Source organism: Anguilla rostrata, chromosome 10, assembly GCF_018555375.3.
Source record: "Anguilla rostrata isolate EN2019 chromosome 10, ASM1855537v3, whole genome shotgun sequence".
Taxonomy (NCBI): Eukaryota; Metazoa; Chordata; class Actinopteri; order Anguilliformes; family Anguillidae; genus Anguilla; species Anguilla rostrata.
Window position 1 is genome coordinate 37,460,541 of NC_057942.1, and position 26,058 is coordinate 37,486,598.

Sequence of the window (26,058 nt, forward strand, 5' to 3'; positions counted from 1 at the left end):
TTGCGAAAATTAAGTTACTGATGGAAGAGAAACAGTAATCCAATGACACAGGAGGGACCGTGCTGTCCTTCCGATGAAACCTTAAACCAAGGTACTAACTCACCGTGGTCATTAAAGGGCCAATGACACTTTTTGAAAAAGGAGTTGTATTGGCTCAGGGTGTCCAGGCCAAATTCCCAAAAGGCTAGCTGTATTTGGTCACCCCACATGCAAATATATTCATCGATATATACAAGAACAACTAAACGGAAGCCTTTCTCAGACTGTGTGCAAAGGAGTCTGGGAATGGTCAGAGGTCAGGAGAGTCATGGGTAAGGTGAGCAGCCAGGCACTGTTCTGCCCTGTTAAGACATTCATTATATGCTGAGTGAGCAATGTCATCACCATCAATTTTATTTTCCTTTTAAAATCCCACCGAAAAGCCACAGCAGTCAAAATGAAACGCACTTTGGGCAGAAAAAAAGACTCAAGAATTATTTATTGGAAGATAAAAAAAACCTTCTACACATTGCAGAATGTAGCTGATGAAACCAAGATTTGGGTGAAAATTCTTAACAGAAAGGGGAAAGAGCACAGGTTCACTGATGTATGGTTTTGACACAGCTGAAACAGAGGGATAAAACAAAAGAATAAAAATATACACTGGTTTATTACCTCAATAGTCTTCCGGAAATAGGACCCACTGCATATGAAGACATGAAATGTTCCTGCATTCAAAAAATCGTACATTTACCTGCAGACAGCAGCATTATTCACTTGCATTATGGACACCATAATCCTGTCCAACAGACTGGTGTTATTCCACTAGTCTTTACAGAGGTATGGGTTCGATTATGCATGCTTTTCCCCACAAATAGCTATCCCTGATATATTCTACATGAACAATATGTGGACAAATGGGAAAACCTGCTGTCCTTGTTGATTGTCTGCGTGGAATTTCTATGCTGATTGCTAATATTCTGAAAATCCTGAATCCAGGTTTTTTGTACTAGGCGTATACTATTGTCATTTATAACTTAAGAAAGACCAGCTTCAGGTACAAAAATAGAAATTCAATCGTAAGTGCTGGTGAAGTATATCTTAAGACTGCTGAAGTATAAAATCAAACCAGTATCTCTGATTTCAAACTAATTTTTTAAACTTTAATTTCATTATTAGTATTGTTTTAATATTGTGTTCTAAATAGAAGCAGGAGACATTTTCAGATTTGAAAAAATTAATATCAGGTGATTTAAAATAAAACTGATGAGAATTTGGCTTGGGGGTTTCCACGGGAACAAGAATCAAATATACTGAAATCAAAATTAAAAGGTGTTTCCCTTAAACAAATGTCAACCTCAAACTTTCAAACACACTACTCAGGCTAATAGCTGCAGCTGAACAAACAAAGTCCAGATAGCATGTCTTAATTTAATATTTGTTTTTGCCAACCCCCCAAAAAAAGTATTACTCATAGTCTGAAGCCCTTTGGCTTGGGCTACTGCTCAAGCAGTTATGTGGAATAAACACTTGCATGAAAGAAATTGGCACAGTTTGTTACTTTTTTGACCGTAACCCAGCTGAGGGTACTTTCCGAGGCAAAGTAAATTAAAAGTTAAATACGGGGAGCGTTGGGTGCCTACATGCGTCGTCATAGAAACCGAAGCAGTGACATCATATATCAGGGAAGTAATCGGCAGCTGGTCAGCTGGTCAACAATATAGCTTGGTCCCAATGTCCAAAGTTGTCCTTGTGAGGTTTTTTTTTTCCCATCAGCCCCACAGTGATATGTGCTCCCCAGTCGTCTTTGAAATCGCTCTGCTCACCGATTGGCTAGGAATTTGCCCCTAAAGCGGACGCCAATCCCAAGCCACAGTGAGGGGTCTGTATTCAGTCTTTGAAGATGCAATGCGAGGTGTTGCATAAGAAAACATTGATGCATTGTTAAAAAAAAATTAAAAATCAAAATAACAAAGGGGATCAGTGTGTTACTTACTACCCTCTCAAAGTTGTCTGCCATTTTTATCCTCCAGATTCGGTGTCTGCAATGTCAAACACTGACCACTAGATGGGGGGCTCACAATCACAGTGTGTAAAAATACATCATTGGTACATTCACTGCTCAAAGCCTCACCAAAAGTAGAAAGTTTTCCAGCTTGAATATATGCTGAATGCTTTCCTCGTTTCATGCGTGCAGGTGCCTTTTGCTTCTGCTCTGCTGGCTGCTCATCGTCAGCAGATTAAAGATGGCTGCCAATATGAAGGAGAGGAGGATGTCGCGTGTCATGTATGTCGACGGCTCTGTCCACACTGAGAATGTTCCGAAAACACCAAACCAGGTTTTTTTTCTCCTGTGCATTTTCCTTGAAATCCTTGAACCGTTTGAACTTCTGGTCTGGATAGTCTTCCGTGAGGCAACTTCATAAAGAGGACAATGGTGAGTCTTCATGTCTGCTGTCTTCTCCTCCCCTGTGGTTATAATTGCTGTTGGCTTTTACTTTAGCTAGTCTATGTACAATTTGTCTTGCTCTTCTGTAACGCCCCCCCCTCTCCAGCCCCCGACCCACCCCTTCCCCCAAACGTACACCACACACGTACACACACACACAGACCAACGCACGCTCACTCAAGTGCCGCACTCAATAGTCGATTTCGTTGAAGTTTTCTGAAAAGCCGGAGTATGGAATGCTGTCCCCAGGATCTGTGCACAGGAAAAAAATTAACATCAGTATCCGAACAGGACGTGTAACCACATCAAAATGCTACTATCTGTATCGTTCTTTAACATTGTTTCAAAAGGCAAAAACAAGTGGTGAGACAGGTACTGGTACAGTCTTCACTTAAAAAAGTAATGAAGGAAAAACTACTGTAGACAGGACCACACTTAGATCTGTAAAGTGTAACAGGTCAGACTCTGTGTGTGTGTGTGTGTGTGATGATTGGACAGTATGTAAACAATGAGTACTGTGTGAGTGTGTGTGTGTATGTGTTCTATGTATATGTTTTTGAGCGCAGGGTGGTGTATATCTGTATGAATGTATGCAAGTGTGTGTAACCAGAAGGAAAACCCAAGATGAACATGGAGACCTAGCTGCACCTCACACACACCTGAGCTCCAGAGGATTGGATAATCAGGTGGCTGAATCAGCACTATTGACCTGATGGGGACCACACAAGACCCTGTACTACAGATTTTACTGGGACCACACAAGGCCCTGTCATGTATACCTTAGGTGGGACCACACAAGACTCTGTACTACAGACAGTTCTGTACGCTTCTGCAGCCCAACTGCAGCACGCTACCGCAGCCCACTACTGCACTGGCCCACTGGCCTGACCTGAGGTCAGTGTGAGGGGCTCACGGCTCTCTGTGAAAGGACGCTGTAGTTTCTGGAGCACTGAACCCAGAACACACACACTGTGTGGAGCGTGGAGGGAACGGACTGTTCCTGACCGTCACGCTGGGCTGGATGCATTGCAGTACTGGGACTGATAATACTCAGGAGGTGCACGCACCGTGTCTGACACACCTCACTTCCTGACTCACATCCTCCGCTGTTTTTTTGTTTAGTACACTTCTCCTGAGCCAGCACAAATCAAACCGTATCAACAGAAACTGTGAAGTTGCAGAAGCTGCACCTGTGTTACTCACCCACCCACCCACACACACACACACACACACACACGCACAACCCCTAGTCCCACATCCCACCCTCCTCCCCAAACTTTTTTTTTTTTTGGGAAATTCCGAAACAAAAAAAATAAAATCTGACAATGTATGTCTAGTAAAAACAAAAAAAAAACTTCAGGTCAAAGAGAGTAAAAAAGCAGATGTCGAATTTTTGCAAGCTCAGGGTTCAAGGCCTGACGTGTTCTTATTTTAATGGCTTCCATCTGTAGAGCTAATGAAGGCTCTGAAGACAAACTGACTTTTCTCAGAAGGGTTGACAGTCGGCCAGCCTACGGACTGCACCACATGCTTTCCTGTGGGTTTGCCTTTTTAGGGGTTACCCCACCCCCCAAAAAAATAACCTAAAATAAAATAAATACCTGTACATGGTCCCTTTTTAAACACGATGTCATCGATTGCGATATCGCTTCTTATCGACGGCCCCCGGATAGCTTCGAATACAATCTGAAAGAGCAAACGCAGAGTCAGCGGGGGAAATCTGCATTTTTAGGAGGTTTTTTTTGGGGTGTAACTCCAACAGCACTGTAATACTGTGATTAGCAGGGCTCGAACATACAGATTATTAATGGTGTGGGCACTGACCTGAGGTCAGCCATGTAGTGGTATTAACTGTGCGGTGCTCTTTTGCACTGACCTGAGGTCAGCCGTGTAGAGTGGTAATAATTGTGTGGTGCTCTTTTATACTGTCCTCAAGTCAGCCATGTAGAGTTATGAATTCTGGGCTTGCTCACCTGAGGTCAGCCATTTTCAGGGGTACTAATGGGTAAGCAGTGCGTCTGCACTGATCTGAGGTCAGCCATTTTCAGGGGTACTAATGGGTAAGCAGTGCGTCTGCACTGATCTGAGGTCAGACATTTGCAGGGGAACTAATGGGTAAGCAGTGCGTCTGGGCCGATCTGGGGTCAGCCGCGGGTGTTAGCGGCGTTAGCGGCGCTCACCTGGTGGCGGTCCTCGCAGGTGTAGTCCACCGCGCCCAGCATCCAGGAGACGCTCTGCTCCCCGCGCCGCCTCCAGAGCAGGGCCTCGCGGGCGTGCTGGCGGCCCCCCTCCCGCCGCAGGTACAGGCTCAGCTGGCCCGTCCCGGAGCCGTACATGTGGTAGTAGAACAGGAGGCACTGGGGCACCGCCGACCCCCGCAGCTCAGCGCTTAGCAACCGCGCGCTGTGGCCCGGCAACATGTGGGACGCCTCGGTGTACATGAAGTACCCTTTCAGTGATACACACACCATTTCAGTAAAATACATACATGCCCTTTCAGTAATATACACCTTTCAGTAAAACACACGCTTTCACGCCCTTTCAGTAAAATACATACATACCCTTTCAATGATACACACACCATTTCAGTGAAACACACACACCATTTCAGTAAAATACATACATGCCCTTTCAGTAAAATACATACATACCCTTTTGGTAATACACACACCATTTCAGTAAAAGACATACCCTTTCAGTAAAATACATACATACCCTTTTGGTAATACACACACCATTTCAGTAAAAGTCATACCCTCTCTTTTTTTTTTTTTTTTTTATCTGGAAAACTCAGATGCATTATTCAAAAGAAAAAAATGCTTGTTTCTTAAGAAAACCAATCATTCTGTGCCAGCAAGGAGAGATTCCAGCTGGCTCTCACTAAGCTGTCCAGCGCTGCACTACTGAAACATCTTCCCTCATTACATCACAGATGGGCGTCCAACATTAGCAAATGGTGAAAGTGTCCCCCTCAGCCTCTCCAACATGACCATGAATGATAATAGAACAGTCTGGAAAACCTTTCTGATTTCCTTGACTCGCATCCCATAATGCAACACTTTCCGCGGGTTATGAGGGTTCGTGGCCTGAATGGCAAAGACAGAAATGATGGCAAGGAGCAGACCAGAGCGAAGCGTGATGGGATTGGTCGGTGACTCACCTACCCCTGTGGTGTGGTCCCCCTTCGGGCCGGTGTAGGAGGTGGGGGTGTGGCCCCTCATGCGCACCCAGTCGCCCATGTCGCCCTTCTTGTCCTGGGTGTAGCCGCAGTTGCCGAACTCGAAGTCGCACTGCCCAGGGAGGGAGCGCGCCATCCCTGGAGAGACAGAGCAGCTGACCCCGTTAGCCGCTGTGACATCGCTGTGACCTTTGCCCTCCGCACAGGTCACACCACTGTCACAGCACAGATTCTACACACCAACCAGATATCCGGCTACTGTGTTCCTTCCATCCTCTCTGCTTGACTACGGGAGGTTCTGGTTGGTCACAGCAGTTTCGCAGTGCTACACTGTAGTGCAGAACCTCCATTTCCCCAGTCCTTGCTCAAGCCCCTTAATAAATTTTCAGATGATGTGCCAAAATGGAATGTTTTGGCTTCAGCAGTAAAGGCAGCAGCACTTTAAAGACCAGAAATACAGTGCTGGATTTATAGACTCTGTGGTTACACTGCCAAAGGAGAGACTGCTTTATCCCTAGAGATCCAAAGAAATAGATGGGACGAGGCTGCTAATTAGATCTAATTAGAATTCCCATTCACTTTTAAGAACCTTTTCCATCATGGCCAAGTAAGACAGACTCCATTAATCACTACATTGTTTGTGAGAACTGTATTACAGCGTATGCACTATGTATATAAACCTCTCCAAGCACAGTATTGAATATTGCCATTCTACTGTTGGGAAGCCAGATCAGCTGACCTGGTGAGCCACTGTGACATCACCGTGACCTTTGCCCCCTTGTGAATTTTGGCTCTGCCAGGTCTGACTCTGTGTAAACAAAGATATCCACTAGAGACCGCTGATTGATTTTGTGTCCGCAGTTCATATAAATGTTGTTATAAGGACTCTAATGATTCAATAACACGCTAGCCAACTCCAGCTTAATGCTAAACTACAGTATATCACAAACGTCAAGTGGCGGGACTCTTAATGAGCAAAACAGGTCTTTCTGTCGGCACAATGGCTCAAGGTATTATTAATGCCGTATATGAGTCCACATTTCATGACTGCGCTCATTTTTAACACACAAATGTCTTGCTTCACAAGGGAAAACAAGTCCGTTACAGCTCAACGATTTTCTTCCTGTTAAGTAAATGCCGTCCCCCACGTCTTCCATAAATCTGGTACAGATCACTCAACAGCATCCAGACAGAACCTCTCATCGTCACTTTCCGCTGAGATCCTGGGTCCCATGGCGACCGCGGAACTTTGTTACATACAACGTTCCTTCGGCGCTGTGGCAACGTGACATCACTTACAGGTCGTAGCAGAGTCCTGGGGCCTCGTTCACAAAACGCATACGATCGCATTTGATCGTAAACTGCGTGCAAGAACATTTCCAAGAACATTTCCGCATTCATCATTTTAAAAAAAAAATCTGTATTTGTTCCTGGCTGTTTCCTTATGCTAATCACGTGAACAGGATTGCGCATAAAATTTAGGAACAGTGAACATTCATCACCTCGTGCACCTGGGATACGCACAAAAGACAGAGGTCTGCACGTGCGTCATAAATCCCACATCGGTTTTTCATAGGAACATTTTTAAGAACAAAAGTAAGAATAATTTAAGACTGTTCTGTGCGCTAAGATCAGGCGCCGGTGTGCTAGAAATGGGTCAGGAGACCACAGAGGGCAACGGGGCCACAGCTGCCGCATCTGTCCCAGAAACCGGAGACGGAGCGCCGCGCGGAAAAAGCCGCTAAGCGGATGTTTTCCACAGCTCCGGAGGAATGGCAGTGAAGGGTAGCTATGGTAACCCCCCCCCCCCCCCCGTACAGACGCCCCACCCGGTCTCCTCATAACCCACAGAGAGAGGCCAAGGGAAGACTCGGACTCGCGCACTGCCAGGAAGGGCTCTGTACTTATGCGTAATGACAGGCTTCTGCGGCCCGGGTTCTCCTTCGTGCGCCGCGGTGGCGGTGCCGTTAACGGCGATGTAATCGGGACGCCGCGACCCTCGAGCTGGCGGGAGAACGAGGCCTCGGCCCTGGTCTGCGTCGCGGCCCGGGACACCGCTTTTAACGCGAGAGCGAGGGTTCTCAGCCCCCTAATCACCATGGCTACCGTGCGCTGTCAATCACATTGTATTTCAACCAATTAAATTACATTAGGTCTACACAGCAATTATCTGGGTCATTCATTAAAGTACCCACTGAGTGATCGCTGCACTGATTGTCATCTTATCTGTAAAAAGTTGTGTAAGTCGCTCTGGATAACAGTGTCTGTAAAAGTGGGAGATTTGCTGACTTGAGCAAAAGGACCAAAAGCATGCTTATGTCAGGCTGCATTTGACCCCTGCATGTGTTGGCTGTTGAATAGCCCCATTGTAATCTATTAGCCACTCTCAATGGTCAGGATTCATTAACAGACCAGGGTACCCAGTACTGCACTGAGAAGGAGCACTTTTGCAAGACGAGCTGCCTGAGATTCCTTCCAAAATCTGGTTTCTGGCCACAGCGAGGGGGGAGGGGGCGGCGGGGTCTGAGGTTCCCTACCTGCAGTTACACGGCAGTCCCCGAGACTGACGATGATGTCATCGAGGGCCACCAGTCCACAGTCCCAGAAGTTCTTGCATATGCTGACAAACACCACCTGTAGAACAGATCAGTACAGACAAACTCAGCCTGTATAGCAGATTGGTACAGACAAACTCCGCCTGTAGAACAGACCTGTACTGGCAAACACCACCACCTGTAGAGAAAACCAGTGCTTGAATTCCCAATCAAAACTTATTTTAACTTTTACTTTATTTAATCAGGTCGGTCAACCTGAAACTCTGGAGGTCAAAGTGGGTAGAGACCGCGAGGGATTTGCAGCTAATTACCAGTCCTGGCATTCCTTCACTTAATAATCATGCCCAGCCATGTAAATCCACGCTGACCCATTTTACAGAAGCGATTTTCCTCCATTTCTCTGACAGGAACAGTTTTCTCCAGGGCAGTATCGAGGAGGGGCGGGCGGGGGGTGGGAGGGGGTTTGGCAGATGGGAGGGGGGGGCCAGTCTGTAAGGGCCCTCTAAGATCCAGGGGCGGCCTGAGACTAATTATCGGCGTGCAGTAAACTTCAAAGCGCGCGCCTGAGCCCAATCACGAGAGGACGTGAGCCAGCTGGAGCTGCGCTGCCCGCGGCGGGCTTGGCGGTCAGGAAGCCGCTCCACGGGCGCGTGGCGCCCCGGCGGCTGGCGGGATTTTCGGCAGAACGCTGGGCGAGGCTCGGAGAGTCACGGCTGGATTACCGCGGGTTTACTCTGCTCCTAGCTGACGAGGGAGTCCTTCCTCCCAGACTGTTCCTTCCTTTCTCTGTGACACTCATCCATCCCCCTGATGTTCCCTTCGATGGGCTTGGCGGGAAATTAAATATGGCCACCACCAATGGCTCATACCCAGCTACCTTGGCATGCGGTCACATGACATGACCTATATGAACCTGCCCCCCATACCGCGGTCCTCTGGTCTCCTGACCCTGATACAGCATCTGGAGAAGGACACGGTGAAAATGGCGGCCTGTTTCTTCCTCTTTCCTACTCTCTCTGATTTATGGTTCAGTGATAAACACTGGCGGAGGCACGCTGTACCTTGGCCATCCTAGTCAAACCCAGTTTTTGATCGGTACACCCTTTGATCGGAGGTTCCCCCCGGTCTGCGATCTCAATCCCTCGCCCCTGGGGTCCACGATCTCAATCTCCCCTGGGTCCTTCTGCAGATTTCTTCAGTTTACCCATGACCGGATCGCCGCGGCTGATGGTAACGTCTGGCTTCTATAGAAACTGTAGTTCAATCCCCCCTCCCCCCAAATCCTCCCTGGCCACTCTCAATATAAAGGAGCTGTATCTTCTCATGGCTATACAGGGGGCAAGCCTGTTACTCACAAAACCCCTGCAGCGGACTATTTTCACTCATTTTCCTGGATCCAAACAGGAAATTGGAGCTGCTCTCTAATCCCTGTCCCATCCAGCGTCTCCCAGTCCTGAGCTTTTCGCCCTGGGATATCCAAACTCCCTCCCATAGGTTCACAGGAGCTGTACTCCAGCCCCAGTCCGGACCAAAAAAACCTTCTCTTACTGCCTCAACCTGGCTTACCTGAATAAAATAAAAAAACCTTTACCCAAATGCCAAATCCAAACCGCAGCTGCAAGCGAGGGTAGCAGACAATCTTTCCATTCTCGTTAATTAGCGGTAGAGGCATTTCAAATTCATTTGCCGACTCCTTAAATACTGCGCGTGATGCGTATGCAATTATGGTTTGAAATGATTACAGTTTTTATCCGATTTGAAATGAATGCAGGCTGTATTCTTTGAATCACAATAACTCAATTACAGCACCCCTTAGCTGGAGCGCCCTTCCATTTTGTGGTGGCACTGTAGTTACACGCATGCACAGTAGCCAGAGTTGCAGTTTTACTGAACACATTTCCCATGTAAAACACTTTGAGATTTTCACTGTGCACTATTTCACAGATATTGTGAATACTCAAAGTCTCAAAGGGGGAAGAGACCAGCACATGGTCAAAAATCCAAAAGAGTCCAACTGGCAGAGCATCCAGACTTGGGGTCAATTCCAGTCGATTTAGGAAATGAACTGTTCTGGATCATTTCAACTGTGATTGGGGAAAGAAAATCCTTGTGGAATGGGCCATGGGCATTTCTCAATTCCAAAATTGAATTAATTGTCCTAAATTCATTTAATTTAGTTTTCTAGGGCGGGGCAGGGTGGGGCTTTGGGCCTGGAGTGAGGGGGCGTGCCTTGTACACACAGGTGCAGGGCTTACCTTTGTGGGCATGGGTTTCTGGAACGTGATGTCCACCTCGATCCAGACGTCCCGGGACGCGTCGGACAGCGACCACACCTTCTCCTGCGCCACGTTGTGGTCGTCGTAGACGTAGACGGCCAGGGCGTTGTCCACCTTCCGGAAGCCGTGGAGGGCGTAGTGGAAGCGCAGACAGTACCGGAGGTTCTCCGGCAGGACGGGCCCGTGGAGGCGCCCCACGTACCCGGGCCGCGACGTGAACCGCGTGTTCGCCAGGAGGAAGAACCCTGTGCGGAGGAGGAAGAGGAGGTGGGGGGGAGACGCACGTCACGACTTTTTACTGCAACAGCAGCTCAGGTTCACTGAAAGTGGCTTTAAAGGGGAACTCCAGTCACAAATCATGATGTAATATGTTGGTCCATATCTCAAGAATAATTAATCTATCTAATATCTGAAGCATTACATACAATACCTACTGCACAGTGTCCCACCCCAAAACACCTCCCCTGTTCCCCACTAAGGCTGCAGTTTTAGTTCCAAAACAACTTTCCAATGAGGGATGATTGCAGGTCACACATCTTTGTCACCACTTCTGTCCAGAAGATTCTGGGTTGCCTAGCAACTTGCTTACGAAACACTCTGGCTGAGTTCACTGGTCCTTCAAGGCTCTTCAAGGAAAATGAACTCAGTGTTCCAGAACACCATTGCTTTCAGTTACCAGTGGCGATTGTTACGTCAGCATTAGGATGTTCAATGAAGAAGATTCTAATCACATATTTGTGATCCCACACCTTTAAGAAAGTTAAAGGTTAAGAAAGTTCTGGAAAAGAACTGACAATGGGGGTTGCAGCAATGAGCCTGACTCACTAATATAAGTGGATATTCCATGATGGGAGAAAATAAGGGTACATTTTTTCATAGCTGCTGGCACAGGGGCGTTGGCAGATTACCACTCCCTCGCCCAGGACAGCAGAGCAGTGTAGGAGTGTAACCTGGCGCTGGAAGAGTCGGTAAGCTCACCTGTGCCCGTGGTGTGGTCCCCTATCCTGTAGACGTTGGGTTTCACCGAAACCCTGCTCCACACTGAGCCCTCCGCCAGCTCCTGGTAGTACCGGCAAAACCCCTCCTCAAAGTCGCAGCTGGCGATGGACGGGTCAAAGGGCGGCTCTGTAACGCACAGATTCACACGTCAGCCCCACCCCCCCGTCCTCCTTTCATCCCACCCTGACGAGGCGCAGGTGTGTGCGTCCAGGTGCCCTCACCTGTCTCCGTGTTACAGAACTCCGGCGAGAAGGAGATGTCATCCAAGGCCACGTACCCTCCTCTGGGGCTGTTGAAAGCCACCTCGAACACCACCTGACCAGACAGACAGACAGACAGACAGACATGTTCCAGGCTTCATGTTTGCGCGTACCCGCACGTGTGCGAGCGGGAAAGAGAGAGAGAGCGAAAGAGTGTACGTGCATGCGCGGCCAAAATCTCTGGATCTCTGTATTCTGGCCGCGTGTCAACCACCTTCAGTAACCTGCCATGTCGTCCTCGCCCCCACCGCCAGGCTAATATTAGTACTACAGATGTTCCCCCGCAAAAGAAACAAAGGCTCTCCTCTCGCTTTGACTCCGTCCGCTGTTGTGTGGCCACAGTATCACAGGAATGCTGTGAGGAGGTGGGAGCGTTCGCTGTCAGGTCCGTTTGTACCCCGAAATACTCCCCGATTCAAGTTAACTCCGGTGCTCTCAGTGCAGTGTACTGCTCTGCAACTATGGCTGTGCAGCGCTTCCGGAACCGAGCTCGTACCTCAAGGGGTCACAAGTTCACATCTCGTGGTGCCCTTGAGCAAAGGTCCTTCGTTTGAACCCAGCCATCAAAGCACGCAGCTGTGTAAATGTATGACGTGCAAACAAAAAATCCTCAGCAGTTAGCTCTCGAAAGGCCATCGCCAGGAAAAATGAACGATGAATAATTATTATCATTAAGGTCCCATCGTGGACTGAGCAGTTGCTATTTTGAAACTCAGTACAAAAATAAAACGTGCATATTATGCTAACCCATTTATACACCAGTACTTTAGTAGGGGCAATTACAGTGAACGCAGAGGTATCACCACCATCCCATTCGAGCACTGAAGCCACAGCTCTCTCTCCAGTTCAACGCCCCGCCTGAAATCCCATAAATAGTCAGTGGGCTGTGTAACCTCACACAGCCAGTAGGGGCATAAACAGCTGCTTTTTAAAGTCATCCGACGGCTGACTGATACCACACACACACGCCGCAAGTTTCCGCTAGCCGGCATCAGAAAAATCGCTATTTATAGTCACCGCGCGAACGTCTGGCGGCCGCTCTCCGGCGGGTATCCGAATTGGGCCCTCGCCGCGCGTGCGTGTGCGCGACATCGTGGGTCGGTGTGCAATTAGCATGGAAGCTAGGTTCCGCCCCTGGCTAAATATACGACCCGCTGCGCCTTTTGGCCTCGTCGTGCGTAGATGGCATTTACGAGCCGCATGTCCGGCCGCGGTCGCCCTGTCAGTATCTGTGTCCTCTCTTCGGGAACAGATGCAGGAAGAATGCGAGCTGCCACGGATTGGGCCCCGAATTCCGCCCGCGGCCTTTCAGTCTGGGCCTCTTCCACCCAGCTCTTTCATCCCGAAAAAAGTAGGACATGTTTAGCCAATATTTAACCAATGTGCTGATTCGCGTGCCGTGGAATAAAATGCACACCACGCAAGAAGATACTTCACGTGTGTTTGTTTTCATCTCCACACTCTTCAACAGTCTGGCCCAGCAGAGTATGGCAGTGTTTCAGAGTCTGTTTTCTACACTGTTCTATACTGTACTATACAGCCTAACCCTATAGTGTAACAATCTTAGCATCTTACCACACAGACAATGTAACAGTGTTAGAATCTTACCCTGCAGACAGTGTGTTAGAATCTTACCCTGCAGACAGTGTGGTAGAGTCCAACCCTGCAGACAGTGTGGTAGAGTCTAACCCTGCAGACAGTGTGGTAGAGTCTAACCCTGCAGACAGTGTGGTAGAGTCTAACCCTGCAGACAGTGTGGTAGAGTCTAACCCTGCAGACAGTGTGGTAGAGTCTAACCCTGCAGACAGTGTGGTAGAGTCTAACCCTGCAGACAGTGTGGTAGAGTCTAACCCTGCAGACAGTGTGGTAGAGTCTAACTCTGCAGACAGTGTGGTTGAGTCTAACTCTGCAGACAGTGTGTTAGAGTCTAACTCTGCAGACAGTGTGGTAGAGTCCAACCCTGCAGACAGTGTGGTAGAGTCTAACCCCGTAGGGAGCGTAAATGTGTTGGAGTCATTCCTGCAGCAGCCAGCCCTCGGTTCCAGCTGGGAGCTACAAAGGCCCGCTTTGTGCCGGCCACCAACACTTAAAAATGTGCTTCCTCTTATGTCAGAGCTCTCCTGGCGCTGGGCTCTCCCCCCGCGCCCCAGATTGCATCTCACGCGCCCTCAGGATTTCGGCATGAAATCGGCTCGGTCACCGAGAAGGGAAGCTCGCGCGAAGAAAAACTGCTCTCCTTCCAACGGCCGAAAGATTCCACTCTCTAATCCAATTTCAGATGAAAGCAAGAGTAACGTTAGCCTGAAATATCAATCTGCACAGGCCATTTAAGAAGGTACCATAGAAGAAAAACAAAAAGCCTTTCAATGTGGTCTACATTATTGGTTGGCGTTTGGGGGTGAGGGGGGGGGGAGTCATCGCTAAGGAGAGGTAGAACTTTGATTCATTAGGAAATATAATACAGTTCTTTGGCAGCTCTAACAAACTGTCCAGTCCTGTTTTTTTAAACACATCTCATTATGGCATAGCTGTAAACATTTCTTCAATAATTAATAACTACATTGTATCTTCATTAAAAAATGACAACCATTTGGCAGGTGGTAGGATGATGTTATACAGTTTTAATATATTGGTACTGTGATGGGACCAGGGTTGGCAGATTGATGAAAGGGTACTCAGTCATTTATAATATGCCGTGTGGGGAAACTAGAGTATAATACAGCAACAGGAGACATAACATTATGAGGGATTTCTTAATCTATCATATGTGCAAGTTTCTACAAAAATAATGTAAATATAGCTTGAAAATAATGTATTTTAACTACAACACTATTATTAATAGTTTATTGACCATCAACAATTGGATCTTTAACTGTAGTGTTGGCACTGGTCGGGTTAGGCATCATCTTGACAAATTCACTCCATTGTCAAGGTGACGTCAGCAACGTAAAATAAATAAACGTCCTGTAAAATGGTGGTGTATTGGTGTCAGGCCACACACAACGTTCCCCACATCTAAATCAACTGATACCTCCCCCCCCCCTTTGGAAACGATGCCCTACTCACCTCCAGGGGGTGGGGGGCTTTAATGTCCACCTGGACCAGTTTCCAGTGGGAGGTGGCGTACACCTCGGGCCTCCAGATCTCCTCGTAGTGGCCCAGCTGGTCCTTGGTGTAAACGGAGAAGATGTTCCCTCGCTCCTGGTCCCGCTGATAGTAGAAGGTCAAGCACCCCGCCATCGGCGTGGTCGTCATGGGCGACGACAGCTTGGCCACTTCCTGGAACTTCTTGGCGTAAACCGAGTTCACGTACATGTAGTGGCCTGATTTTGGGCAGGGGAGAGGAACGAAAGAGTTTGGTCTCAAACTCATCGTAATTATCATTCAGTCCAAAATGGGGGGAAAAATATGACTGGTAGACATTACACACGCATTATATGAAAGGAAACAGAATGGAGTGGTAGTCAGGGGAGAAGGAGGAAATGAAAGGTTGAAGGAATTAGGTAGAAGGCGATGGAGGACAGAGGGTGGGAAAATGGGAAGACAAAACAGCGATGGAAAGATGGAGGGAGAAAAGGAGGGTAACGCAGCTAACCTCTCTCATTGTTCATGGTGTGGTCATCGGGCAGGTTGGACTGGGGGTCTCTGGCGATGCTTCCCCCCACGTACCAGTTCACGTTGGGGTTCCACTGATTGCTGTATCCACAGAGGTGGTGCTCCTCAAAGTTACAATCTGACAAACGCACCACAGGCTACTGCGTCAGTCACGTGCTCGCATACCACCATCAACATAAATGAGATATACGGTCACGTTCTCTTTTCTTTTGTTTAGTCTCTGTGTTTATGTATTGTCAATTTTGCTTTTATTGTTGTGGTGAATGATTTTTATGCGTGGGGACCCCAGGAAGACTAGCAGTCGACATGGCGTCAGCTAACAGGGTTCCTAATAAAACGACAAACATGAATCAGAACATCAGACCTAACTATATGGCCGTCTGCAATAACGTCTGGAAGCGAATGTCCCCTGAACATTCTTTCGGAACTGCTTCACCGTAGATGGCTTTATTGTTTATGCTCGCCATAGCCGTCTGTGACTTACGAGCCTTTCATGTAGCACGTCATGCCCCGTTTTAAGTCTCTCAGGACTACGCCGTCTGCTAAATGAATCAAAGCCTCCGTAAATCGCGTAGATCTTGACCCGCTGACCCCGGGGAGGAAACCAACCTATGCAGTATCCGGGCACGATGTGGATTTCAAATATGGCCACGCTCTTGCCTTCTCCTTTTCCTGGTCTGCCTTCCATTAAGACCTGGTGGGGTGAAAAATAAATAAATACATAAAGAGCCTAAAGAAAACAAGAGAGGGAAAAAAGCTGTAAAATCTGAGATGTGGAAATCCTAGAAGTTCCCAGGAGAGAAAGAGGGAAGAAATCGCATGTGGGTCTGTCTTTAGAAAACCTCCTCGACCTCTCGGGTCAACCTGCCAGTGAAGGGTTCTTAGAGTCCGGAACCCTTGGAACAATTGCCCCCACAATCATGCCATTCATTACCTCTCTGAACTAATAGCATGTATAATTGGGGCCCATGAATGTTCGGCACATGAATCACGCAGAAAATATGTGCCGAGGAGAAGTTCCTGTTTCCCCCCGCTGCTGTGCAGTAGTTCTGTTACCACGGTTGTCTGTTAAAGCGTAATAAATATCGCGGTGCGTCGGTGCCGATTTTTCAGCCTTACATTGAGGTAAACCCTCTACACTTCAACCGCTTCTGTCACGCAGTTAATCGCGTTTATCTTGATTAACTGCAGAGTTTTGTTTTTTTTTCGATCCTTTCCATCCATAGCTCACCAGACTTGTCAAAATCAATAAAAATTTCCCGTCACGCTCAGATTTATCCTGTGTAATACACTTTCCTTTCTTTCTTCCACCCCACTGTTCCCACCCCCCCCCCCCTTTTGATACTGTCATACCCCGCCGTTATTTACGACGCTTTCTGCGTTTCCCTTCGTCTGAGGAGCGTTATGTAAAGTCTGTGTGCTACAGCGCTTAAGCAGGAGCGACGGGCCCTGGAGGCCCCCCTCCTCCTGTTCCCCGTCCCGAAAACGACAGCCCCGCCGCGCGTTCCCCGCCAGAACTCCACGCCAATGGCTGGTCACGACGCGGACGATGTCGCGGCGCGTGTCGGCGAGGGTTTCCTTTCGGCCGGGAGAGGTGTTTATCGACGTTAATTCTGTGCTTATCATTCCCGTTGGGCCGGGCCGTTCTTAGAAAGCACTAATCGCTTTCCCGGTCCGCAACCCGAGCGCAGGCCTCCTTCGGCTGAGCCTCTTTTGGATCACGGTCCGAAAGGCTGACAGCAGCATCCAAACTCTCCTGCTGGCCAGGTTTCCATGGAGCCCAGGTCTCTGTCTTCTTCAGCCCTTGCCAACATCGGGCGTCTCAACACCTGCCGCGTCTCTCAAAACCCTCCCGGGGGGGGGGGAGCCTGAGCATCGATTACGATATAATTTAGGCGCACATTGCGGCGCACTGAAACGCGTGCTAATTTAGTTTAGCCAGCAGGGCAGCCAACCCTGTGCCAGTTTGATAGTACACACGTGTTGTTGGGTATTAATGAGCGTCGTGTTGAGTCTTGTCGGGACTTGACCGCTCCGTGCCGTCATGCCGGCTCCATGACTCACACGTGCTGCTTTGGGAGCAGCTTTTTTAAGACCCCGGTATGGCTGAGTTTCCCCGTGCCAAGTCCAACGGCCCGTCTGAAACCCCACAGCTTAGATCCGCCGACCACAGGCTTAGGCTGGAGGAACCATGAAGACCGTGGGCATGCTGCCTGTTTCTGAAGGAAAATGCTGATGCTGGACACGTACTTGGGAGTTTGTCTGAACTATAGATCCAACCTAGGCATCACTGCTAGGAAGAGGTTTTTTGTTTGGCAGTTTCATTACCTTGTAGGAAGTGCAGGTGTTTAAAGTTTTAGGGACAGGTACAATGCGGGGAGTGGAGGTATTGGGCTGGGGGGTATTTTCCTGTGTTCAGGATGGTATGTCTATTTGAGGTGGAAGTGTTGCATGATGTGTTCTGACAGTTTTTGTGGCAGGAAGTTGGGTTGGGGAGGGAGTGAGGCAGGGGGGAATGTAGGAGAGGGGGGTGTTGACAGTCCTTAGGGACCTTGTATGAGGCAGAGGAGTTGTAAGGGGGTGGAAGTGGGAGGCGACGGACAGTTTTGGGGATACGTGCCTTATAAGAGGTGGACGTGTTGCGCAGGTCCACGCTGGCGATGACCCAGCTGTCGGAGGGCGTGCTGGAGCTCCACAGGGCGTAGTCGAAGTTCTCGTCCTCGGGCCGCAGGTGCAGGCTCACGGATCCCGACCCGGTGATCTGGTACACCAGCCGCAGGCAGCTCCAGTCCAGCAGCTCCAGGTCCGGGCTCACCAGAACCGCCCGTCCCGAGTCCACTGCGATAAAGCGACCTGGGGGGGGGGGGGCGGGGAACATTAGGGTATCTATATACAGGAGAAATTCTGAAGTACCTTGCCCAGTGTACCATGCCTTGGCACAGGCCATGTCACCATGACAACATACAATACATCATCATTAAACGAGCAGACAGTTATAATCGCAGCAGACAGTCATAACCACAGCGGACAGTCATAACCACAGCAGACCATTATAACTGCAGCAGGCACCAGGGAACAGCAGGCCGTGTGTTCTTTCCTGCATCAGTGCAGGAGGTGGTAGATGCACAACCCTGCAGTTAAACAGTGAGTCAGTTCTCCAGGCCCCAGCATCTGCAGAGCTGGGACCTTCATGCAGTGAGCCCCTTGCCGCTGTGCTGAACCTGAAATAACATCACAGTCAACTTCAAAAGGCGAAGAGCTCCGGCCTCTTTTAGCATCGCCAACGGTGGACTGGCGCCTGGTGTTTGCAAGGGCTCACGAATCTGGGCCCCTTTAGCGCCCGAAAAAACCGGCCTGGTAACCATCAGTGGGATGGGACGGGACAGGACGGAATGCCAGAACGGACCCCCTTACACCTTTCAGTCCAGTCAAGTTTGCTCCCCCTGAAGTAGAGGGTTCTAAAAACCCAGATTCTGTGCTACAGGCGCAGGTAGGCCCGGCCTACTTTCTCGGTAGTCTCCGCGGGCAGCGACGTTTCTGGAAGGAGCGAGCGACTGGCGACTGCAGGAGAGAAAAATCCATCTCCCTCCCTTTTTCCCTCCTGACCCTGGCCGTGGCAAAAAAAAAAAAACAGTGGAAAAAATGAGAAGAGCGCTTCCAGAGTTCGCTGTTTAAGAGACCGTTAATGCGTCTGACATTGCTTAATGGGGTTAGATTAAACAGAGCTGTGTGATAACCGACGAAGAAACGCCAGCGCTGCCGTTGTTTTCATTCTGTAAGCGTATAGTCGTTTAATTTCATCACTCTTCACTCCAGCGTCCTCTTCGCCTCCTGCAGACGAAGCCCGATTGTGTAAAATCATTCATTCCAGATGCCACCTTTTTGGACCTTTTCCCTCCCCTTCTTCTTCTTCTTCTTCTTCTTGAAACAATAACAAATCCCTGCAGCCACTGCGGTTAGCGCTACTCTTTCTGGGCTCGTTAGACCTGGATCCCGCTAAAGAGCGAATGCTTCCTCACCACAGGAAAAGCCCCCGTCACACACGACAGGCCGCCATCCAGTTTTCAGACGAAAGAACCGGATTCAAAAAAAGGTTTCAAAAACCCGGAACTCTGGCGTGCGAAACCTCCCTGCCGTTAAAATGTTTGTCTTCAAAGGACAGCCTTGATAAATGTTTCAGCTGCCTTCTAACTGCGTGACCCTGAACAACAGGTTTCATAACTGAGCCTACGAAACTCATGAATCATTATGAATTAAATCCTGAAAACATTTCCTTTCTCGGTAGAGTCATTCCCCTGAGGATTTGTTTTACGTTTAAGCTGCTCTGTGTCATGGTTAAATCCTAAAAATCAAGTTTTCTGTTGCTTTACTTAATATTTCGGCAGACATGTGCCACTGGTTATGTGGCTGGTGGTTGGGTCCAGTATTGATCATTTGTCAATAAGTATTCCTTAGGTGCCATTGAAATGATGATGCCATTGTACAGCAGGACAATGGGACTGATTAAAGATTTATCATTTTACAGGGGACAATAAAATAATCCTCAGCACAGGCATTAATGTGATGATGTCACAGAATCAACGTCATTGCAGAATCAATGTGAATTTTTCATTAATAAATTGAAACGTGAGCAGTCCTAATACTGCCAACATGGACAGAGTGACAGTGGCATAATGCGATTCATGAAAAAAACGCTTTGTTTTCGGTTTCGTTTAATTTGTTTATTTGTGGTCAAATTTCTGGACTTTATTGCCGAACCCTGAGATGTAGGAAACCATCACAGGGAGGAGCGGAGGCCCAGCTGAACCTGAGGCCCGCTTGTTTATCCAGCACTGACTCAGTGGGAAGTGCCTGTTTATTAGTGCGTATTTATTTGTGTTTCACACGGGTCAGCAGAGCCTCTTCCACCACAGGGCAGAATAGTCACACATCTGGTTTCCCTCCCTCTCTCTCTCCCTCGCCCTCTCTCTCTCTCTCTCCCCCTCCCTCTCCCTCTCCCTCTCTCTCTCTCTGTCAGTCGACAGCACATGCATGACAGGTACACTGAATGGGAAAGAATGCGTATGTTTGGCAGGGTGAGGCTTGCATATACTGCACGTACAGTGGGGGTTGTCGTTTCATCTATTTTTTTAAATGTCTTGGATATTTTGATTTATAACTGCAAAGGCTGTGCCAATAAAGGACTGGTTGATGTACAATGAAAAAAAATAAAAAAGGTCTCTCTCTCTCTCTCTCTCCCCTCTGATGGCGACTTGCCAGCCATGCCAGCCTAATGGGGATGTGTAAGACCATGATCCTTTGCTGTCCTGAGTGGGATGAACGGGGTACATACAGCCGCGCTGGTCACAGACAGCTGCCCCCCCCCCCGGTCCCAATGCCACGGGGGATCAGAGGCCTCAGTCACAGCTCAAAGAGGACTCCAAATTTCATTAAAACCTGCCCCCAAGGGACCACTTATTCAATTAGCCAGGCAGGATTTGTTGCCTCCTCGGATTCCGCGGTTTATAAGCCTTACATTGCGTATACCCTCGGCGGGTGTGTCTGTGTGCATGCTAATGTTCCAGTTTAACACACGGTCACTGGTCTGAGCCTCTGCTACTGTGTGCATGCTAATGTTCCAGTTTAACACACGATCACTGATCTGAGCCTCTGCTACTGTGTGTTTTCAGGAGTCTGCAGGGGCAGGAGGGCAGCTGGCTTTGGTCCACCAGGTGTGGAGTAGGTCTCAGTGAGCCTGGGTTCCTCCAGGTAACACTGCACAGGGTCCCCTGCCAATTTCCTCAGGTGCCCACTGGTAGCACTGTGTGATTGGTGAGTGACACACCTCTCCTCTAATCAGCGCTAGCTGCTGTAGCACATTAGCGAATGATGCAGCCCTCCTCTAATTGGCGGTAGCTCCTGTAGTACATTAGCAAGTAATACTATTCTCTTTAAATCTGAGTCAGTGGGTTGCAGGGGAGGATCCTACACACCTGGGCGTGGCGGCCATGGTGCTAATTTGAGAGGCACGTTTAGAAATGACTTGGAGATTTGGAGGAGCTACAGAGGCCTCCGGCATAGCCCTCCTTTATTAAGCCAAGCTGACAAAAATAAGTGCTTCTCTCAGCTCCCTCAGAGAGCAGGAGGACAGGTTTATGTCCAGGAAATGCTCGCCAGCCATTTCTGCAGCTCCTCTGAAAAGGACACACAGAATCTGGGGGGGTGGGGGGGTGGGGGGGACATGACCCAAGACGCCTTTTGTGAAAAAGAATCCCTGACGATGTGAACTCCCCGATCCCGACCCCCCCCAGGCCTGGCTGTCTGCAGTATGTGTGACAAGGCTGAAACTGTCCAGCGACAGCCCCAAGGAGAATATCTGTCTCAATGTGAACAATCCAGGCTTTAGCATGCAAAAGCCAGCCCAGGGAGGTATACCAGCGCAATCTTCGACAAGAAATGGCACATCTTTAGCAGGCTCTGGACCACAGGATACAAGAGACTTCTTTTTTTTTCTTTTTTTTTTAAAAGCTACCCACTATTTTTTTTTTTGCTGGTGCTTCCATGTCTTTCTCTCACTAAAATAACCGTTAGCTTAGGTTGTCATCTGTGTCTCCACCGCAAAGTTCTTTTTGTGCCTAAACAACCCTGCGTTGCCCGGGCAACTAAAAAGAAAACACCGTCTGGGTTCTGTCCTGTTTTTTTTCTCTCAAAATACTTGATTTATCAGCAGCTCGTCAAGGCTTGTACAACTAATCTTTTTACACCCGCAAAGTTGTGTCATAGGGGCTGCTGTGCTGGCACTTCTACTTTTCCAAAGTTTTTAAAATCTTTCTTTCTCTTCTCTGGTTCTTTGTTTCGACCAACAGGGATGATGTTTTCCCAGGTAGAGCTACTGTGCTGTCAGTTGCAGAGTTTGGCACATTTCCCTCAGTAGAGAGTCTTTACAATAGCCACACTTATTTTTAGAGCATAATATAAACTCCAGAGGCTGATGATGAAACACATCTCTGTTATTGGTTCGGCTGCGGCTAATGTCAAACGCTAGCTGAAGGATTACCCCAAATAAGCAGGCTGGGAGGTTTGGCACATAAACTCTAGTAAAGTGGGGCACATGCATTTCCTGGCCTAATGCCCCATCCTGAGTGGCTTACCTAGCTTGTTTTTCCTCGTTATTATCGGCTTTTTCAGATTTCAGATTCAAACCCGTAACCTCCTGGGTATGTGCTCAGGTCCCAGCAACACTACTACACCACCCATACACAGAAACGGAGTAGTGCCGCTGCTGCATGGGCTGAATGTCAAATGGTTACCTACTCTCCTGTAGTACTGTGTGTGGCCTGTAGGGTGTAAAACAGTCGCTGTCTCGCCTGTAGTACTGTATGGTCTCTAGAGTATAAAATAGTCACTGGCACCCCTGTAGTACTGTGTGTGGCCTGTTGGCTGTAAAATAGTCACTGGCTCTTATGTAGTTCTGTGTGCGGTCTGTAGGGTAATAGTCACTGGTTCTCCTGTAGTACTGTGTGTGGCCTGTAGGGTATAAAACAGTCACATCAACAAGAGCCAATAATCAATCAGCAAGATCAAAGTACAGAGACCTGACTGCTCTGCTAAAACTTAGCCCACCAATCAGCTGTCTAAAGGCAGGGTCTCCAGGGGCTTGTGATGCTGGTACAGTTTTATGAACATAGATTATGGACCTCTGCTGGCCTGGAGGTTTATGTCTAATATAGATACAGGATGTAATGTCTGTACCTATATTACCTGTGGCTAAAGCCATACAACACCATCTGGTTCTTTCTCGTTCCCTATGGAGCTTTGCCAATAGGTCTGCTAGCAAAAATTTGTATATTTTGTTGTTACTTATCAAAGGAGACTGCGGCTAAATGTGGAAAAACGCCTTGTGAGGGAAAATTTGGCCACTTCTTCCATAACAGGAATGTCACTCGCTCACTCCTTGTAGCCAGATCTGGCAAAATAAAATACGCGGGAAAAAGGCGAAGACATCTGGCGAAGTCCTCGCTCCAGCTGCTGAACAGTCTCAGTGCTTGCTGGTCCATTTTTTTTCTTTGTATGTGTGTGTATGCGTATGCGTTGGTATGACAACTCCACTCTCGTCTTCACCGGCCGACGCGCTGTCCTTACCTTACCTTCTGTCACATGACCACGGCCCAAGAGCGCCACCCGTGTACCGTTCAGAGAACCAATAACGGCAACCTTGCCCCTCCCCCAATCCCTGTTACTGAAATCTACACACGGACGAGAACCACAACCATTCCAAGCATGCCAAAGGTGGTGGGATAGGCGGTAAAATTCCTCGTGAGACTGAGGCTCACTTGACCTTGGTCATCCAGTGTAAAAGTAACCCAGACAGGCTCGCAACCCCGCCCTCCCTTGTCCGTTCCCCCGAGCGCCAGACAGAGGTATTGGCCCTGATGCCATTTTCCAAATTAACGTTTTTTTTTTACCCTTCCTGTGGGTTTAACCAGCATTCTCCCGGCGCACATTTGGTGCGTACACATCAGAGGAGCTCAAACTTTCAGTGCCCATGACCCACTTAACGCGCAAGGAAATTCTCTGCGATCTTGGCCATTATTAAAACTTAATCTGACACGTTTAAATATGAAAATCAAATATATTATATAATATTTTTTTTCTTTCCTCTTAGTCAGCTGAATGCCAATGGACATTCTGCGGTCTTGCACTCTCTGTGCATAACTTAATCTGACACGTTTAAATATGAAAATCAAATATATTATATAATATATTTTTTCTTTCCTCTTAGTCAGCTGAATGCCAATGGACATTCTGCGCTCTTGCACTCTCTGTGCATAACTTTTCCGAGTTCTGTTTTAAATTATGGGAAGTATTACTATGCTTCCGGATGATAAAGACGTTGTGGGGAACTTCCCTGGGATATGTCTGTCTCCTACCCGTATGGCAGGGAGGATTTCGTAGCGGTTTCTTGTTACTCAGTTTCCGTATCAAGCGGTATGGTCTGCACCACCTGTCGTTACCACATGTCCAGCTTACACAAAGGGGGATGCTTCTTGTAATTAATCTAGCATGGGTCATAAATATTACTAATAATCAAGGCCAAACCTATAGGCTATTTTTTTTTACTTTTAAAACTGCAAAGCTCTAGAGGATTAGTGGGTTGTGCATTTACGATGACTGGGACTCACACAAGCATCTATTGTTCCAACTGCTATTTCTTTCGGAGCCGAGACTCCTGCTGGGCACAGGACTCAAACAGTAGAATTCCTCACTGGAGGAACAAACTTTGTCTGATCTTTTATTTCGTTACTTTTGACATTCTCTCTAGTTGCTACCAGATTTTTTTTATCGAGAAAGACAGTGGACTTCCATCCATTTAAGACTTATTTTCTAACAAATAGGCTTTATTTTTAAAGAATATTTTTAAACATGTCTCGTTAGCTACATGTCTCTTGACATAACGGTTGTCTTGTTTTCTCGTAGGCCTGCGTGGGTTCAAATGTATACACACTGAACAACTGCAAAGCTGAGTTAGCAGCTTACATAATTGAGCGCGCGAGTAGAAATGCAATGAACCAAATTCAAACAGTGCTAGGTGAGACAATTCTATGCCCACTCCGCCGACAAAAATAGCTCTATCACCGGCTGCCACTCGGCCAAACGGACATTTCCCTTACCTTCTTCGTTTATGGTCCATTTTTCGTAGGCAGGATCGGATGAATATCCACATGTACTCTGTTCGAAACTGCAGGATCCTTGCAGTAGAGGCTGCCCTCTGACAGTCAACAAGACTGCTCGAATGGAAAGAATTGGATGAGAACAAAGCGCTATTAATGCTGAAGTAAAGACAGCTAATGTCGTGCAGAATGTGGTGAACATCTACTTGTCAGCGCGTAAAGTGTTCATTCAAACTGTGCAACGCAAAAAATAAAAACTCATAATTCAACCACTTCATGCAAAGACGCTTATCTAACAGTTACAACGCAAAAGTTCGCTGATATTTTGTAAGAAATGACAAACGCAAGTGAGTTTTCATAATGTAAAGAGAAAATAAATACCTAGAATGTAGAAAGTGTCAATTTAGACGACTTACCCTGCACACCGATGACAAACCAGAGTACCATTGTAAAGCCGCGCTGGGCACCAGCCGGTGTGTGAAAGGAGGATGGGTCGTCCGGAGCTTTGCGCGTCTCCTAATTAAAAGTGAATGCGAAGACAAGACAGACGCCAAAAATACGTGTTTGTCGAGCGGAGTCAGTTATCTGCCCGCAGAGGGATGAGATTCCACTCCCAAGTTGTCACGTTGAAGTTACATTGTTTAATTTCAGGCGCTAGCCTCGTTCTGCACGCGGCGAGAGAGCGGAGGAGACCGGGGAGGCGGTAACTAATGCGTTCCAGATTTTTTTGAGGGACAGTCCGCGATGGGGAAAGCGCCAACTCGTTTCGCTGGGGGGGGATTTGTTGGGGGACTACTGTAGTAGCACCTATTTCTCACATTTTAGCCTATATATATTTACCACTTTTCCACAGTTTAATAAATAACACTTATTTTTTGGCTGGTAAAAAATTTTAATATTTGGGTTAATGTACCAATATTGTGCGTGTGTGTTGGTTGGGGACTTTCACATAAGTGAGGGCCAATACTGATTTCTGCTCAAATATGCTTCCCTTCATTTCATTAATACAGGTATGAGGACATTGGCATTAAGGTCACTTTTTAAAAGGTGCATATATCAATTTAAAATATGTGTATGCAACAACTGTGACGGTTCGG

At 47.9% G+C, this 26,058-nt stretch overlaps 1 protein-coding gene across 2 annotated transcripts; it reads right to left on the reverse strand.

Annotated features, from left to right (window-relative positions):
* Positions 1-459: 459 nt before the first annotated feature.
* Positions 460-25,667, reverse strand: mamdc2a (MAM domain containing 2a). 2 transcript variants are annotated; one of them, XM_064296882.1, is made up of 14 exons: positions 25,378-25,667; positions 24,962-25,075; positions 17,932-18,164; positions 15,921-16,005; positions 15,292-15,429; positions 14,763-15,019; positions 11,658-11,751; positions 11,416-11,562; positions 10,417-10,682; positions 8,144-8,240; positions 5,589-5,744; positions 4,609-4,877; positions 4,030-4,114; positions 460-2,680 (listed from the first exon to the last, which is right to left on the reverse strand). In XM_064296882.1, the coding sequence occupies exons 1-14, from the start codon at positions 25,406-25,408 to the stop codon at positions 2,619-2,621; spliced, it is 2,034 nt and encodes a 677-aa protein (XP_064152952.1). In that variant the 5' UTR covers positions 25,409-25,667; the 3' UTR covers positions 460-2,618. The 2 variants fall into 2 exon arrangements, with proteins under 2 accessions (XP_064152952.1, XP_064152953.1); XM_064296883.1 differs by lacking the exons at positions 460-2,680; positions 4,030-4,114 and having other exon boundaries at positions 4,670-4,877; positions 5,593-5,744.
* Between the last annotated feature and the right edge of the window lie 391 nt (positions 25,668-26,058).